Source organism: Thamnophis elegans, chromosome 2 (assembly GCF_009769535.1).
Source record: "Thamnophis elegans isolate rThaEle1 chromosome 2, rThaEle1.pri, whole genome shotgun sequence".
NCBI lineage: Eukaryota > Metazoa > Chordata > Lepidosauria > Squamata > Colubridae > Thamnophis > Thamnophis elegans.
Genome location: NC_045542.1, coordinates 27831571 through 27848635, shown reverse-complemented (window position 1 = coordinate 27848635; position 17065 = coordinate 27831571). Strand labels below are relative to the sequence as shown.

Genomic DNA, 17065 nt, shown 5'->3' with positions numbered 1-17065 from the left:
GAGTATATTCATTTTAATTACTGAAATTCTTCCCATTAATGACAAATCTAATTTTTGCCATCTATTTAAATCTAATTTTATCTCTTTCCACATTTTAAGGTAATTATTTTTGTAAAGCTTAGAATTTTCCTCAACAAGTGTCACTCCCCCCCAAAAAAATACTGTACCTTTTTCTCAATTTTAAAATCACTTTTAAATTCCAATTTTATTTTGATCTTCCACAATAATATTCTTGGTCAATATTGTCATCTTTAATTAATTTATTTTTAAACCCCATTTCTCCAAACATTTTGATCTTCCTCATAACATATTCAACCTTCTCTAGCGGGTCTTGCATAATGAGTCATCAGCAAATGTGCGAAGTTGTGTGCTTTAATTTGTAGTCCTTTTGCTCTGATGTCTTGTCTAATATCTCAGTTTAACAGTTTCAACACCAGAATAAATAATAAAGGGGATAAAAGACACCCTTGTTTTGTTCCTTTCTGAATTTCATGTGGTTTTGTCAAATCTCCATTCACCATAATCCAAGTTTTATGGAATGAATAGATGGGGTATAAAGCCCAATCCAAAGTCCATCTTTTCCACTACTTTAAACATAAAGGCCCAGTTCAAGTTGTCAAACACTTTTTCTGCACCTAGAAAAATCAATGCAACTTGTCACTCTGTTGGCGCAAATGTTCAATTACATTCAAAATTACTCTTATATTATAATTTTAGTTGTCATTTAGGTAAGAAGCCATACTGGTCTTCGTGTATATAATCCTGTAAAACTTTTTAAAGCCTCTCAGCTAGAATAGATGTGAAAGTTTGCAGTCATTATTAAAGAGAGAAATTGGCTTGATAGCAACATTTACTATCAGTTACAGTAGAAATGAGTGCACCATTGGGAGACTTGGAAGAACTGGTTAGGAGTCGATCAACATGGAGAAGAATCTTATCTATCTGCACTAGAAAATAACTTGATGGCCCATAATGGTTATCAGTTTGGCCATCTCTTCTTTCAGAGTGAGCATTGGTTTCAACACTGGCCTGCAATTGGGAAATGAAAATCAGAGACTTGTTAGTACCGAATGTTCAGAGGATAGACTAAAGCGTAAGAGAAGTGGCTTGGCAGATGTAGCAAGCAATTTGTATTCGCGAGTCCCCCCCTCTTGGTTTGTCTGACAAGCTGCTTTCTTCTTGCTACTTGCAGAGAGGAGTATATCCAGCATCCTTTGGGCCTCAAAAGAAGCCGCTCGGTCGATAAGGAGGAAAACCATAACCAAGGTATGCTTGGCTCTAATTCTGGAGTTTTAAACCTCTAGTATTTCTAGACTTCATGATATGTCAAATCAAACTATTACAAGTCACTGACCCAGATTTTATTTAGAAAACAAAATCAGTATGTAATACAAATTATAATGGGACAGATCTAAAAAAAGAAAAAGAAAAAAAAGACCTGAAATCATGCATAGCCTATTTCCCTGTCAAGGGTGCCCAAGTTCTACAAGCTACAAATGTAATGTTTGCTATTTGTTAAGTTGGATCAAACATAATGCTGGTTTAGGAGGACATTTGCTGTGCCCTAACTGAGCTCTAAGTGACATCTTGATATTTATTTATCATTAAATTTATATGTGGCCGATGTCACTATCAAAAAACTCTAAGTGGCTTATAACAGCAATATAAAACATCAACACAATAAATAAAATACATTTTCTACTTATAATTTCTGTCAATAATTCTTTTAAGAACTATTGTTGCCAGCTCTTCTTCCAGGTGCATTGGCATCTTGAGTTATTTGTCATTTACTTGATGTTGCCAAGCAGAGTAAAAATGATCTGTCGGCATAAGATATATTGGACCATGAGGCTGAAAGTGGGCTTTTAGCCAGTATCTGGATCCACATGGCCATACGCTTGTTTCAGTTTGTATAAGCTCTGCCTCCAAACATACAACAAAGTTAGTTAAACATTTTGCTACCTGAAATACCTTTCTTAAGAAGCCTATTCTCTCCAATGTTTCATAGTTGAATCCTGGATTTAATTGTACTCTGTGCCAGCATCTTCCCTTCAATAAGTTTTATGATATTGGAATATATGAATACGTGACAGCAAGTATTCCCAGCACCACTTTTTATCTATCCTTATTTTCACATTTGGCTTTGGCACTACAGATTCCAGTGATGAGGATGGACCAAGGCCCTCCAGTAAAAGGAAGTGCCTGCGAATTGAGGAAGATGAGGACTGAGGGAATCAAAAATGTCTCTCTTAGCGTGTCAATGAGACCAGTGAAACCAGTCACCTCAAAAACTGGAATGGGCAAGATGGAGAAAAATCAGCATCCTCAGATCATCTGTGCAGAACAGTGAAAATATTAGGGAAAGAATACAGAAACTGAACTTCTATATAATGATTAAAAATCTGTATGATCACCAATGTGGAGGGAGTAGAATAAGAAAAAGAGCTCCTAACTTCTGTTCTATGATTAGCTACAATTGTTGTTAAAGCTATTGTGACAGTCAGCCTTCAAACTGTTCCAGGTTTGTATATAACTGTTGTTGGCTGCCTGCCCGCCCTTGCATAGCTGGCCTTCCTTGTTATTGTTTGCTTAGAGTCACTAAGAATCACCCTTACCAGCTAGATTGCCAAAAAAGAAAGGGGGGGGGGCATACTTGTTTTTCACAGTGTTTGATTTGTTTGTGGATCTGCCTCTTGTGTCTCTGATTTAGCTAGGATATCATGAGCATATATGTCACATTTTGCCTTAATTACCTGAACACATCAATATTGGTTTCTGCTGTTTATCTGATTTTTTTTTTCTGTTCGTGAATTTCCTTCTCAGAAAAAAAAGGAACCAAAAGTAGGCCATCAGAAAGCCTTGCTAAAAATACGACAGTGATGAGATGATGATACAAGAGATATTAAAGATGTAATTGTAATGATCTATGGTATTTCTGCCTTGCCTCCTTTGGTAGGAGTTGTTTTCACATTGGATCCTTCTGAAATCTGCCCAGTGTCAGCTGGATGATGTATGACAATTGTGGATATTTGTGCATGTCTTTGTTGTATTTTTGATAAATATTTTTTAAAAAGAACATCGATTGAGTCTAAAAAAAAAAGTATAAAATATGATATTTCTCTGCCTTTGTCCTACTTAAAGCATCCAGAAGATCTGAGAGCTTGCCAGACATGGAGAATCTTGTGAAGGATTATCCTACTGATGTTTCTATTTTGCTTTCAATAGAAACAGGATGATTGTAGTAATTTCTAGTATTTTCAGGTTCAAATTGTGTAGGTGGGAGGGGTTGTCCTCATTGCAATTGGGAGCATTACTCCCTACGTATGAGGAGACAATGCCTTTTTCTAAGCCCACCTATGTTCCTTAAATTGGATTTGTTTTATCCCCAGTTCAATTAGCCCCTCTCAGTAAAACTGGCAAGGCAATTATGGGTTAGCAGGCATACTGTCGTTGGCACTGCAGCTAAGAAACTGTTCCTCACACACCCATCCCATGCCCAATATCCCATGCTTCTTTTTCTGTGGAGCGAAGCTAACTGTGAGACCTTTACCCTTTCTTTACCTTTATTGTGAGATATGAAACATAAAACTATAGAAAGTTGTTTAATTTGGGGTCCCTTCAGTTTACTGGGAGTTCAGGGACATTCATTTTTATAGCTAACCTCCACATGCACACGAATAAATATATAAACCGAACTGCCACAGTCCGAGTATTGGCTATCTCTGGTGTTAATTTATTAAAATAGAGTTACTCGAATTAAAGCGACAAAAGTCTCTTCTAGATTTCAGGTTGTGCCGGATATTGAAACGGTCCCATGCTATGTCACATGGAAGTTTGCTGCTGGGGCAAAACAACATCCTCTTTGCTGAGGTTTCTGATTGCAGGTAGTCCTAGACTTAACGACCACAATTGAGCCCAAAATTTGTTTTGTTAAGTGAGTTTTATCTCATTTTACGACTTTTCTTGCCATATTTGTTAAGTGAATCACTGCAGTTTTTAAATTAGAAACACGGTTGTTAAATGAATCTTCCCCATTGACTTTGGGTGTCAGTAGGTCGCAAAAGGGGATAATGTGACCCCGGGATGCGGCAACGGTCATAAGTATGAACCAGTTGCCACGCATCTGAATTTTGATCACACGATGACGGGATGCTGCACCGGTTGTAAGTCTGAAAAATGGTTATAAGTTGCTTGTTTCAGTGCCACCGTAACTTTGAACAGTCACTAAATGAATTGCTGTAAGTCGAGTACTACTTGCATTGAATGCACACATTGCATAAGTCACTACGGGTGGCAATTCATGTCCTGAATCCCAAATGCAACGACAGTAGGATACATCAGTCTTAAGATGGGAGAGGTTGGAAGAGAAGGGTGGCCGGACATTCAGGCTCTTACTGAATGAACTAACCAAAAGTCTGATGGAGGATTAAGACATCAGAACGGCTGACCATCCCTCATGCCACTGTAACTCCAGATGTTGTAGACATGAATGTTTATTCTATACAAACAAAGCAACTGATAGATATATTGTTCTTCCTTTTCTTCCCTTAACTCATTACTCAGCACTGCCTGTTTCTCCCTCTTCAGACAAGTAACTGGGGGCTTTGGCAGATTAAGAAAGAGGTCAGAACTTTCCAGGGGCAAAGAGTGTTGCAAGGAGGTTTGCAGATAAGACTGATTGCCAGAGATAAGTGTGTATAAAGACCAACTTTAATCAAAGCTGAGTTCACTCTGGAGCATTTTGTGTTTGTGTTGCCTCCGAAAGCAGGTAAGTTTCTCTTTCCCAGGGAGGGAGTGGGAGAGGGAAGGCATGCAATAGGAGCAAAGAAACAAGTTAATTTGGAACTGAGACTGATGTGTCACACTGTCCAACCCATGTTTCATTTGTGGGAGATCAGCATCCAGGGAAGAAACATACTGGTGCATTGGCATAGCTGGTAGTGCATGAAAATGGCTTAAATGTTGTGAATTAATGCAGACCACACAAATCATTTGGCTTCTGCCTCACTAACTTGGTCATCTTTTGATTGAATTATGGAATCACTTGGTAGATTTTGTTTTTTGTCAAAGGTTGCTCCCTGTTCATTATTTGAACATGAGGAATCCTTATTTTGGAAAATGTAGCCCGTGTGTGTGTGTGTGTGTGTAATTTATTTATATCCTGAATTTATTATTTTTACAAATAAGGTGGTGAACAGATCCAGCACACCTCCTTTCTCCTATTTTCCTCTCAACAACAACCCTATGAGCTGGGCAGTAGTGGGATTCACTTCACCTTCCCTACTGATTCGCAAATGTGAGCGTGTGCGCTCTCTCTGTTGCTTCACTCACAGGTGCCTTCTGCGCATGCGCAGTGCTTGTGTATTACATTGGGGTGGGTGGGTGGAGCCTCCAGCAGCTGCTACTGGTTCACCCAAACCAGAGAGAACGGGCTGAATACCACCTCTGGAGCTGGGTATGGCTTCAGGGACAGTAACTGGCCCAAAGTCACTCAGCTGGCTTTCATGGTTAAAGTGGAATTAGAACTCATGGTCTCCTGCCTTCTAGCCTGATGACTTTAACCACTGGAAGGATATATTCTCAGCCAACTAAATGACGATAGATATCTAATTCTCTTTTCAGTGTGCCCTTAAAGTGGATTTAGCTTATCAAATCAGACCACTGAATTTGCATTTTCACTGTGGAAGGAAGCAACTTGTCTGTATCAAGCCAAGTTCTACTTAAATTGACCCGAGTCCTGTGGATCATCGCCCACATGCATTAGAGGACATTTTGTCATCTTCACCTTTTTTGCTACCGGTCATTTTGTCCATCTTAGTGGGCTGCCATGACAACAAACTAACCTCTAATTTACAAGAGCTTTCAGGACTTCCCTCAGGGTTTGGATTATTAGTTTCCATAAAGAGTTGGACCGTTTGTCCTTTTTTAAAAGAGGATTTTGGTGAGGGTTTTCTGAGGGGTTGTTTTTTGGAGCATTGTTGAGAGAGAGGAGTGGACAGGGAAAGACCTTCTGCCCTGTAAGCTCTTCCCTCCCATTCAGGTAAGAGCAGAGAAGGTAGAGGTTATGTGGGGAAAAGTACATATAAAAAGCTTTAAAAATCTACCAAAGCAATCCAAAAGAAGGTCTAGTTAGTAAATGGATGTAAAAGAGAATGGAAAACCAGGTCTATCACAATATAGAGCACTTTAGAATGATGAACTAGTTGTTCATTAAAACATTTATGGCACAGGTCATTTTCTGATAGAATTTAAATATTGCTGTGCAGAACCGGGGAAAAATATATTGTAGAAAGGTTGGTACCTGAAAGCAGCAGGGAAGTGTAAGATTGTCCTGTGCACCCTGATATTGATGCAATAATGGGGAGATGAGACTAGGACAAATGCCTCTCTAACATAGATACTGGAGAAATACATGTTCTGTTGTTTGTGCAACTTGAGAATCACAGGGCATTGGCTCTCTGGGCGGGGGATCTTCCTGTATTGGCCTTCAAGGATAGCTGAAGGGAGGGCATATAAATGTGCTAAAGGCCCTCTAATAGTTAAACACTTCAAGAGTAGTTAAGTATGCCATAGAGTAGGCCAAGTATTTGTTGCATTCATTGGCAATAATGGTTGGAGACCTGACTAGATCTGTGTCTGCTACACAGAGGTGGGTTGCTACCGGTTTGGGGAGAACCAGTAGTGGAAACAGCAGGTTCGCCACTCCCCCAAACTGGTTCCCTGGTTGCCGCAGCATGTTTCTTTAACATTTTAATGTTCTGCCGTTGCGCAGATCTATTTAAAGGCAACTGCACATGCACGCAAATCATGCGTGCACTGAACCGGCAGTAACGCCAGCAGAAACCCACCTCTGGCTACACACCATTTAATGAATGCTTTCCCATGCTGAGTAGACAACCTGGAGAGAATCTTAAGAATTCAGGTGCCAAAAAAACCCCCAAAACATTGTGATTCCTCCAAGCAGGTTTTTAAAATTGTTCCTCACCTATGGACAGAATCTTGGCAAACTAAAGCCAAGCTACCATCCTCATAAAGCATGTACTCTGGGAACTATTAGAGAGGAGTCCAAAGATGGGTTGCTCCCGGATCAGCCTAATCGGTAGTGGCGGCAGCAGGAGGCTCCACCCACCGCCCGGATGCTTCTGTGCATGCACAGAAGCTTGTGCGCATGTACAGAAAGGTTGAATGTGCACGAGCGAACCAGCACCAGGATTTGAAACCCACCTCTGGAGGAGTCATCTTCACCCTATTTTTCTCACACTGTTAGTGTGAGAGTTCACATCTATCTAAACCAGTGGTTCTCAACCTGTGGGTCGGGACCCCTTTGGGGGTCGAACGACCCTTTCACAGGGGTCGCCTAAGACACATATTTTCTATGGTCTTAGGAAACACCAATTTTATGGTTGGGAGTCACCACAACATGTGGAACTGTATTAAAGGGTCGCAGCATTGGGAAGGTTGAGAACCACTGATCTAAACTGAGTTCTCTCTCCTCCGGAATGCACCCCCTCCCTCCTGGGAATCCAGGCTACTTTCCATCACAAGGTTGTTTTAGTTGTCATTGTCTTTTTCCACATGGAATGAAAATTATCCTTCATAATTAGTGGGGCAAGGCCAAAGGGGGAAAAAAACAAATAATCTAAACTCATAGTTGAACATGGTCACCTACACTCTAGCCTCCACTTTCATGACACCTGTCTCTAGTCTTAGGGTGACACTGGGGAAACATTTTAGGACTTGAAAGGCCAATCTTAGAAATTTGGCCTGAATAAGTTCTGATGGTGCAAAATTGGAGAAGGAGCCAATCCTTATTGCCAATCTGGGCACCAGAGAAAAGTTGTCCCAAATTATTTGAGACCTGCAGGAATATAATGAGGAATTTAAGGATGACAGAATGTCTCACCACTCCTATTAATATCTGCATCAGGTCATCCATCTGCCTGGAGATACCAAATTGTACATCTCCACCCCAATCAAATGATGCTCCCAAAGTGCTGGGACGCTGTTATGGTCTACTTAGGGGAGAACTTAATTCAACCCTGCCAAGCTGAGTAGCGGCGATTTGGAGATTTTTCCATCTGTAATTCTTCCTGGGGTGCATTTCTTCAACTTGTGTACCAATTGCTCCCAGGTCTGGGCTGGAAAGCCTTGCTCACATCAACTGATGCCTTAGTCATTATTTTTACAGTTGGGTTACTGCAACACGCTGTACATGCAGTTGCCCCTGAAGCTGCAGTTGATCCTGAGGGCAGTGTTTTTGGCATCTCTCATTATTTCCATATAACAACTGCTCTGAGGCTTTTGGATACGATCCAAGGTGCTGATCATTATCTGTAAATTTGCCCCTCCAGGGAATAGGCACAGGATCCTTGCAGGACCACCATTCCCCCTTGGATGGCCACATACCTATTATTCTTTCATAAGGCTCTGAAGATCTGGTCGTTTCTAAGATAGGAAGGGATGTGGCTCAGTGGCTAAGATGCTGAGCTTGTCAATCAAAAAGGTCGACACTTTAGCGGTTTGAATCCCTAGTGCTGTGTAACGGAGTGAGCTCCTGTTATTTATCCCAGCTTCTGCCAACCTAGCAGTTTTAAAGCATGTAAAAATGCAAGTAGAAAAAATAGGAACCACCTTTGGTGTGAAGGTAACAGTGTTCCCTTTGGCGTTAGTCATGCCAGACGCATGACCACTGAGATGTCTTCGGACAGTGCTGGCTCTTCAGCTTTGAAACGAAGATGAGCACCGCCCTCTAGAGTCAGGAATGACTAGGACACATGTGCGAGGGGATCCTTTACCTTTTATTGTAGATAGGATTTTAGCATTGGAATGTATTATTTAACTCAAAGATCATGGGTTATTATTTTTAGCCACTGTTTTTTTTTAATGTTTGCATGTTGCCAGTGTTGGATGGCTTTCTATATTATTTAAATAAATCAATACATTGATTTCTCCCCATTGTAGCACTGCCCAGAGAAACTGACATGTACTTATTACCGTCTTTGATGCTCCTGACTTTCCTTGCCCTCCTGCCGCATCATGGATTGGGAGGGCAACCAGAGACTGCAACTGATCCAAGAAACCACGCTGAAAATTCTTCCTTGGATTCCAGCCTTGCTTCTCTCCGCGCTTTGCTCACTTCCGTCTCTTCTAATTCCATGAAGTTGCCTGAAAAGAAGGTTTCGTGCAGCGACTTAATGCCGGATACCCTCGAACATTTTGACAGCGTGCCTCAACCAGCCCAGATTATGATTCAAGCTACCCTGGTGCTTGCCTTGCAAAATGCCGGCTGCAGCCACCATGCCGAAACCCTTGGCCTAGGGCTCTACCAGGAACTGGGGCAGAAAGATGCAAGTGACCTCCTGTTGACAATGATAAAGATCCTGGACACAGCTAAACCTACAGGTGAAAATACAAGCTTTGCTGCGCTACAGTTCAATTTGGACCAGTTAGCCCAGAAACAAACTTTCCACTGCCGAGGCCTGATGCAGGTTGATAGAGCTCTCCTCCATGGCCAGGTGTACCGTGAATATAAGTGGTTTCCAACAGCTGCTGACGCCTGTCACCGTTTAGGGAATGTTTGTGGAGGAGTTATCACCAATGGCAGCAGTTCCTTCCAAGTGGTGCTTAGAAATGGCAGCTACTTCTGGCCACAGCATGGTTCTCATTCCTGGCTTCATGAATGTTACACTCAGGCACGCATGCGACGTTCATCATCAGCAGTCTGTGTAAATCTAACGGAGCAAAAGATACACAAGCTTTTGACGATCATACCTGGAGTCAGCACTCTATATAACTTTGCAACCAGCATATACTACTATACTCAAGACTGCATTGACATGGCCAAGAAGCGTGCTCAAGAGGGGGCCATTGACCTGGGTTTTGATGCCTTGGTTGCTCTCTCTGGGGGGGCTGGGACTCCCTTTAGAATGGGGGTTGCTATGGTAGTGAAACAAGTGTACAGAAAAGGTATGGACGCTATAATTTATGATTTTCAAAAGGAGAAGGAACCACCGTGTCCAGTCCCCACCAACGTCTGTGCTGCAAACATCACAACCTAATCCAGGCATTCTCAAACTTTGCACTGCTACAATCACCTAAAATAATAAATGAGAATGTACAATCCATCCAATAAAATTTCTGATTTGATTCTGTTGAAGTTAAGTCTGAGTAAGAAATAAATGTACCTCTAAAATAATTAAATTTTAATCTATATAATTACTATGACCCTTGAACTTGATAGGTTCAGGGACCAGAGCCAAAGATTGATATCTGAATTTTGACGGCCCTAAAGCTTTCTCTTATCCAAGTCTGAACACTTTTTTTTAAAGAAAAACCTGACACTTTTCATTGACATTCTTTTCCCCAGGTCCCCAAAGTGGAGATGTTACTACCCAAAGTTTGAGAACTCTTGATTGAAGCTATTACAAATTATTACAAATTATATCTATATTTTTAAAATATGCTTAAGTGACGGAAAATGGCGGATGCTTTGCTATTTTCTTTTTCCAAATCAGTGACTTTCATAGGATGATTTGTTTTTACAAAACGTGTCAAAACAGCTGGGCAAAAAGGTTTTACATTTTGTAGTTGGATGGTCCAAATAATCCTTAGAGGGACATAATGAACACCCAAGCAGAATTTTGTAGAACTGAATATTCTTTGTCCTACTCTTACTGTCATCTCCGATCTGCTAGTACCTTCTCGTATCCATGTCTTCTTTACTAACTTGCTTTCTCCCCTCATTTTATCTATCATTTGTATTTACAATAATCATAAATGAAGAATTTATTTATTCTGTAATATAACATTACACAGTAAAGCTGCTTAGAACTGACAGATACTATTTACAGTCTATTAGCTCCCCGGTCTTTGTCCAAAACTCTTTGAACCCACCTGTGAATTGTTGTCAGAATTCTGTTGTCCTGTGCAAGTTACTAATTATGGTTGGAAAAGAACAGCACCATTACTCTATTATCCTTTACTATTTTCACCATTTCAAATAAATGTAATCAAAGGGCCACTCATGACAGAACACTGGTGAATGGGAATATTTTCTCAAGAAATATTTCCTTTAATATGTAATAATAGTATCAGCAACTGATAGATATGCTGTTCTTGTCTTCCCTTAACGCATTACTCAGCACTGCCTGGTTCTCTCTGTTTTTATGATTCTAGCTGTGAACCACTAAGGAATTCCTATCCCTTTCACCATAAAACAGGAAAACTGCACGAAACATTGGGGGTTAATCAGACAAGTAACTCTGGGAGACAAGTAACTCTGGGGGCTTTGACAGAAAGTTTACAAAGAGGACTGAACTTTCCTGGGGAACCAAGTGAAGTGTTGCAATGAAGTCTGCAGATAAGACTGATTGCCAGAGATAAGGGTGTATAAAGACCAACTTTAACCAGTGCTCAGTTCATTCTGGAGCATTCTGTGTTTGTGTTGCCTCCTAAAGCAGGTAAGTTTCTCTTTCCCAGGGAGGGAGTGGGAGAGGGAAGGCATGCAATAGCTGTCAATAGGAGCAAAGAAACAGGTTAATTTGGAAGTGAGAATAATGTGTCACACTGTCAAGCTTGTGTTTTATTTATGGGAGATCAGCATCTATGGAAGAAGCATACTGGCGTATTAACATAGCTGGCAGTGGCAAGAAAACGGCTTAAATGTTGTGAATTAATGCAGGCCACACAAATCAGTTAGCTTCTTGCCGCACTAACTTGGGCATTTGTTGTTTGAATTACAGAACAAGTTGGTAGATTAACAATTTTGTTTGTTTATGTCAAAGGTTGCTCCTTGTTCATTATTTGAGCATGAAGAGTATGGTTCCCTATTTTGGAAAATGTAGCCCTGGTGTGTGTGTGTGTGTGTGTGATTGATTTATATCCCACATATAAGGTGGTGAACAGATCCAACACACCTCCTTTCTGCTATTTTCCCCGCAACAACAACAATCCTATGAGCTGGGTTGGCTTCAGAGACAGTGACTGGCCCAAAGTCACCCAGCTGGGTTTCATAGCTAAAGCTGAACTTGAACTCATGGTCTCCTGCCTTCTAGCCTGATGAACTTAACCACTGAAAGGATATGTTCTCAGCCAACTAAATGACGATAGATATCTAATTCTCTTTTCAGTGTGCCCTTAAAGTGGATTTAGCTTATCAAATCAGACCACTGAATTTGCATTTTCACTGTGGAAGGAAGCAACCTGTCTGTATCAAGCCAAGTTCCACTTAAATTGACCCGAGTCCTGTGGATCATCGCCCACATGCATTAGAGGACATTTTGTCATCTTCACCTTTTTTGCTACCGGTCATTTTGTCCATCTTAATGGGCAGCCATGACAACAAACTAACCTCTAATTTACAAGGGCTTTCAGGACTTCCCTCAGGGTTTGGATTACTAGTTTCCATAAAGAGTTGGACCTTTGTCCTTTTTTAAAAGAGGATTTTGGTGAGGGTTTTCTGAGGGGTTGTCTTCTGCAGCATTTTTTTCCCTTTTTTTCTTGAGAGAGGAGTGGGCGGGGACCAGGGATGAAATTCAACAGATTCTAGGGAACCGGTAGAGGAAATTTTGAGCACTTTGCAGAACTGGCAAATCCCACCTCTGGCTAGCCCCAGACTGGGGAGGGAATGGGGATTTTGCAATAACCTTCCGCTGCCATGCCCACCAAGCCATGCCCACAGAACCTGTAGTAAAAAAAATGAATTTCACCACAGGTGGGAACAGACCTCCTGCCCTGTAAACTCTTCCTTCCCATTCAGGTAAGAGCAGAGGAGGTTGAGATGGTATGGGAAAAAGTACATATAAAAAGCTTGAAACATCTACTGAAACAATCTAAAAGAAGGGGTAGTAGTAATAAATTCATGTAAAGCAGTATGGAAACACCATATCCATCACAATATCGAACACTCTAGAATGATGAACTAGCTGGTCATTAAAATTGCTTTATGGCACAGGACATTTTCTGATAGAATTTAAATATTGCTGTGCAGAACTGGCCAACCTATATTGTAGAAAGGTTGGTACCTGAAAGCAGCAGGGAAGTGTAAGATTGTCCTGTGCACCCTGATATTGATGCAATAATGGGGAGATGAGACTAGGACAAATGCCTCTCTAACATAGATACTGGAGAAATACATGTTCTGTTGTTTGTGCAACTTGAGAATCACAGGGCATTGGCTCTCTGGGCGGGGGATCTTCCTGTATTGGCCTTCAAGGATAGCTGAAGGGAGGGCATATAAATGTGCTAAAGGCCCTCTAATAGTTAAACACTTCAAGAGTAGTTAAGTACGCCATAGAGTAGGCCAAGTATTTGTTGCATTCATTGGCAATAATGGTTGGAGACCTGACTAGGTTTGTGTCTGCTACACACTGTTTAATGAGTGCTTTGGCTTGATCATATCCCATGCTGAGTAGAAGGCCTGGAGAGAAGCTTAACAAATTCAGGCACCAAAAACAACCCCCCCAAAAAACATTGTGATTCCCCTAAGCAGTTTTTTTTAAATTGTTCCTCACCTATGGACAGAATCTTGGCAAACTAAAGCCAAGATACCATCCTCATAAAGCATGTAATCGGGGAACCATTAGGGAGAAGTCGTCTTCAACCTCTTTCTCTCACACCCTTAGTGTGAGAGTTCACACCTATCTGAACTGAGTTCTCTCTCCCCTGAAATACACTCGCTCCCTCCTAGGAATCCAGGCTACCTTCCATTACAAGAACTAGGTTTTAATTGTCATTGTCCTTTTCCAGGTGGACTAAAAATTATCCTTCACAGTCAGTGGGGCAAGGCCAAGGGGGGAAAAATGAGTAATCTTAGAAATTTGGCCTTAATAAGTTCTGATGGTGCAAAACTGGAGAAGGAGCCAACTAGCCAACCCTTACTGCCAATCTGGGCATCATAGAGAAGTTGTCCTATTGGCTTGGTCTCAAATAATTTGACCTGCAGGAATGTAGTGACCACCTCTTGTCTTGAGGATTTAAAGGATAAGAGAATCTCTCACCACTCCTATTAAAATCTGCATCATGCCATTGGGTCAGGTCATCCATCTGCATGGCGTGCAGGATCATCAGTGTCCGGAGATACCAAGTTGTACATCTCCACCCCAATCAAGTGATGTCCCAGTGCTGGGGTGCAAAGTGCTTTCCAGTGCTGTGATGCTGTGATGGTCTACTTAGGGGAGCATATGATTCAATCCTGCCAAACTGAGTGGTTGTGATTTGGACGCTTTTGGGTACAGTCCAAATTGCTGATCATTATCTATAAATCTGCCCTTCAAGTGTTCAGACCTAGGCTTCTTGAGACAGTAAAAAGCACATGCTTAGTCCCAAAAACCCCACTTTTTATTTCAACGACTGTGAATTATGTTCATTCACAGCCCGTAATGAGTCACAAATAGTTTGTAAAGAGTCCGACAGTAGTCTGCCACAGTCCTTCAGGATAAGGCTGATAAGCACCCACCTTTATCTCCCTTGAAATGCTGCCAAAGACCTAATTGCAATTAGCTTTGCAAGGCCACATGGAGCACAGAGTCAAAACAGAGCTTCAGAGTTTAAACCAACCAGAACAAACAAAGTTGCTTCCTACAAAGGCTCACATATGCCTTTATCCTCTTTTATGTCTTATAGGAGGGCCCAATCATCTCCAAGTTACTCCCGAGTCACCACTTTTGTCTTGGTTGATCTTGCCTTGTAGCAGCTATGCACATGCGTGCACTGTGAACAGGCTCCCTGTTCCTCTGCCTTGCTGATGTTCATCTCTGTAGACTCTGGAGACAGCACATAACGCCCAGATGGCCCTAGCCCCCTCTCTGCCTCCGATGCAGAACCCTCGTCTGAGCCTTCCCCAGACTCCAGGACTGGCCCATGTTCCTCCCCAACCTCCTCACTGTCCAACTCTGCTGCCAGCTCCGCAGGCTACTGGCGGACAAGAACATCAGGTTCCAGGTTCTTCTATTAAATGATGTTATCTTGTTCGACTCAGGAATGTTGCCTTCTGTGCCTGGATGGTCACAAGCCTACTAGTATAGTCTTTATTGCCATTGTACAAAATCAATACAATGAAATTGGTTGTATTAGTCTTTCATAAGGGTCTGAAGATCTGGTCTTTTGTTTTTGTTTTTAATATTTTTTTTATTTTCAAACATACAAAATACACAAAAACAAAACTTTGACATAGACTACATTTGCACAATACATTGGAACTTCGTGTTCCTTCTTATAGCATTCAGATTGGTACAATTCTCCTTATGTTATTTCCCCTTCTAATATGTTTCACTTGTATTGTAGATAGGAAGGAATGTGGTGGCTCAGTGGCTGATGCTGAGCTTGTCAATCAAAAAGGTCAACACTTTAGCTGTTTGAATCCCTAGTGCTGTGTAACAGAGTGAGCTCCTGTTATTTGTCCCAGCTTCTGCCAACCTAGCAGTTTTAAAGCATGTAAAAATGCAAGTAGAAAAAATAGGAACCACCTTTGGTGTGAAGGTAACAGAAGATAACAGCATTCTGTGCACCTTTGGTGTTATTGTAGATAGGATTTTAGCATTGGAATGTATTATTTAACTCAAGGATCATGGGTTATTGTTTTTAGCCACTGTTTTTTTTTAATGTTTGCATGTTGCCCAGTGTTGGATGGCTTTCTATATTATTTAAATAAATCAATACATTGATTTCTCCCCCTTGTAGCAGTGCCCAGAGAAGCTGACATGTACTTATTACCGTCTTTGATGCTCCTGACTTTCCTTGCCCTCCTGCCGCATCATGGATTAGGAGGGCAAGCAGGGACTGCAACTGATCCAAGAAACCACATTGAAAATTCTTCCTTGGATTCCAGCCTTGCTTCTCTCCGCGCTTTGCTCACTTCTGTCTCTTCTAATTCCATGAAGTTGCCTGAAAAGGTTTCGTGCAGCGACTTAATGCCTGATACCCTCGAACATTTTGACAGCGTGCCTCAACCAGCCCAGATTATGATTCAAGCTACCCTGGTGCTTGCCTTGCAAAATGCCGGCTGTAGCCACCATGCCGAAACCCTTGGCCTAGGGCTCTACCAGGAACTGGGGCAGAAAGATGCAAGTGACCTCCTGTTGACAATGATAATGATCCTGGACACAGCTAAACCTACAGGTGAAAATACAAGCTTTGCTGCCCTACAGTTCAATTTGGACCAGTTAGCCCAGAAACAAACTTTCCACTGCCGAGGCCTGATGCAGGTCGATAGAGCTCTCCTCCATGGCCAGGTGTACCGTGAATATAAGTGGTTTCCAACAGCTGCTGACGCCTGTCACCGTTTAGGGAATGTTTGTGGAGGAGTTATCACCAACGGCAGCAGTTCCTTCCAAGTGGTGCTTAGAAATGGCAGCTACTTCTGGCCACAGCATGGTTCTCATTCCTGGCTTCATGAATGTTACACTCAGGCACGCATGCGACGTTCATCACTAGAACACTGTGTAAATGTAACAGATCAAAGGGCACACAAGATTGTGGGGTTCATACCTGGAGTCAGCACTCTATATAACTTTGCAACCAGCATATACTACTATACTCAAGACTGCATTGACTTGGCCAAGAAGCGTGCTCAAGAGGGGGCCATTGACCTGGGTTTTGATGCCTTGGTTGCTCTCACTGGTGGGGCTGCGACTCCCTTAAGGATGGGGGTTGCTATAGCAGTGAAACCAGTGTTCATAAAAGGGGCAGAGGCTCTAATTGACAATTTTCAAAAGGAAGAGCAACCACCGTATCCAGTCCCCACCAATGTCAGTGATTCAAACATCAAAACCTAATCCAAGCATTCTCAAACTTTGCTACAATCACATACCGGTAAATATAATAAATGAGTAGGTACAACCCATCCAATAAAATTTCTGATTTGATTCTGTTGGAGTTAAGTCTGAGCAAGAAATAAAAGTATCTCTGAAATAATTAAATTTTAATCTATATAATTACCATGATTCTTGAACTTGATAGGTTCAGGCAATTAACCAAGGACCAGAGCAGGGACCAAAGATTGATTTTGACAGCCCTAAAACTTTACTTATCCAAGTCTGAACAGCTTTTTTTAAAGAAAAACCTGATA

General features: G+C 41.5%; 3 protein-coding genes across 3 annotated transcripts in view; all 3 read left to right on the top strand.

Annotated features, from left to right (window-relative positions):
- Positions 1-3115, top strand: part of TIMELESS (timeless circadian regulator) — a 52849-nt gene extending 49734 nt beyond the window's left edge. Inside the window, exons 29-30 of the mRNA XM_032212371.1 lie at positions 1193-1266; positions 2156-3115. Of these exons, the coding sequence (XP_032068262.1) occupies positions 1193-1266; positions 2156-2229 (148 nt within the window). The 3' untranslated portion in view covers positions 2230-3115. The remainder of the gene's footprint in view (positions 1-1192; positions 1267-2155) is intronic.
- Positions 3116-4679: 1564 nt separating this feature from the next.
- Positions 4680-10107, top strand: LOC116504007. Its single transcript, XM_032210817.1, has 2 exons — positions 4680-4768; positions 8962-10107. Exon 2 carries the CDS (start codon positions 8982-8984, stop codon positions 10056-10058), a length of 1077 nt encoding a protein of 358 aa, XP_032066708.1. The 5' UTR covers positions 4680-4768; positions 8962-8981; the 3' UTR covers positions 10059-10107.
- A 1247-nt stretch (positions 10108-11354) lies between these two features.
- LOC116504008 lies at positions 11355-16922 on the top strand. The gene is made up of 2 exons (XM_032210818.1): positions 11355-11459; positions 15679-16922. The coding sequence occupies exon 2, from the start codon at positions 15699-15701 to the stop codon at positions 16770-16772; it is 1074 nt and encodes a 357-aa protein (XP_032066709.1). The 5' UTR covers positions 11355-11459; positions 15679-15698; the 3' UTR covers positions 16773-16922.
- Positions 16923-17065: the final 143 nt, after the last annotated feature.

What these genes read in the sequence shown, in the direction of transcription:
- LOC116504007 (XM_032210817.1), top strand. Translation starts at nt 8,982, where the DNA reads ATGTACTTATTACCGTCTTTGATGCTCCTGACTTTCCTTGCCCTCCTG.
- LOC116504008 (XM_032210818.1), top strand. Translation starts at nt 15,699, where the DNA reads ATGTACTTATTACCGTCTTTGATGCTCCTGACTTTCCTTGCCCTCCTG.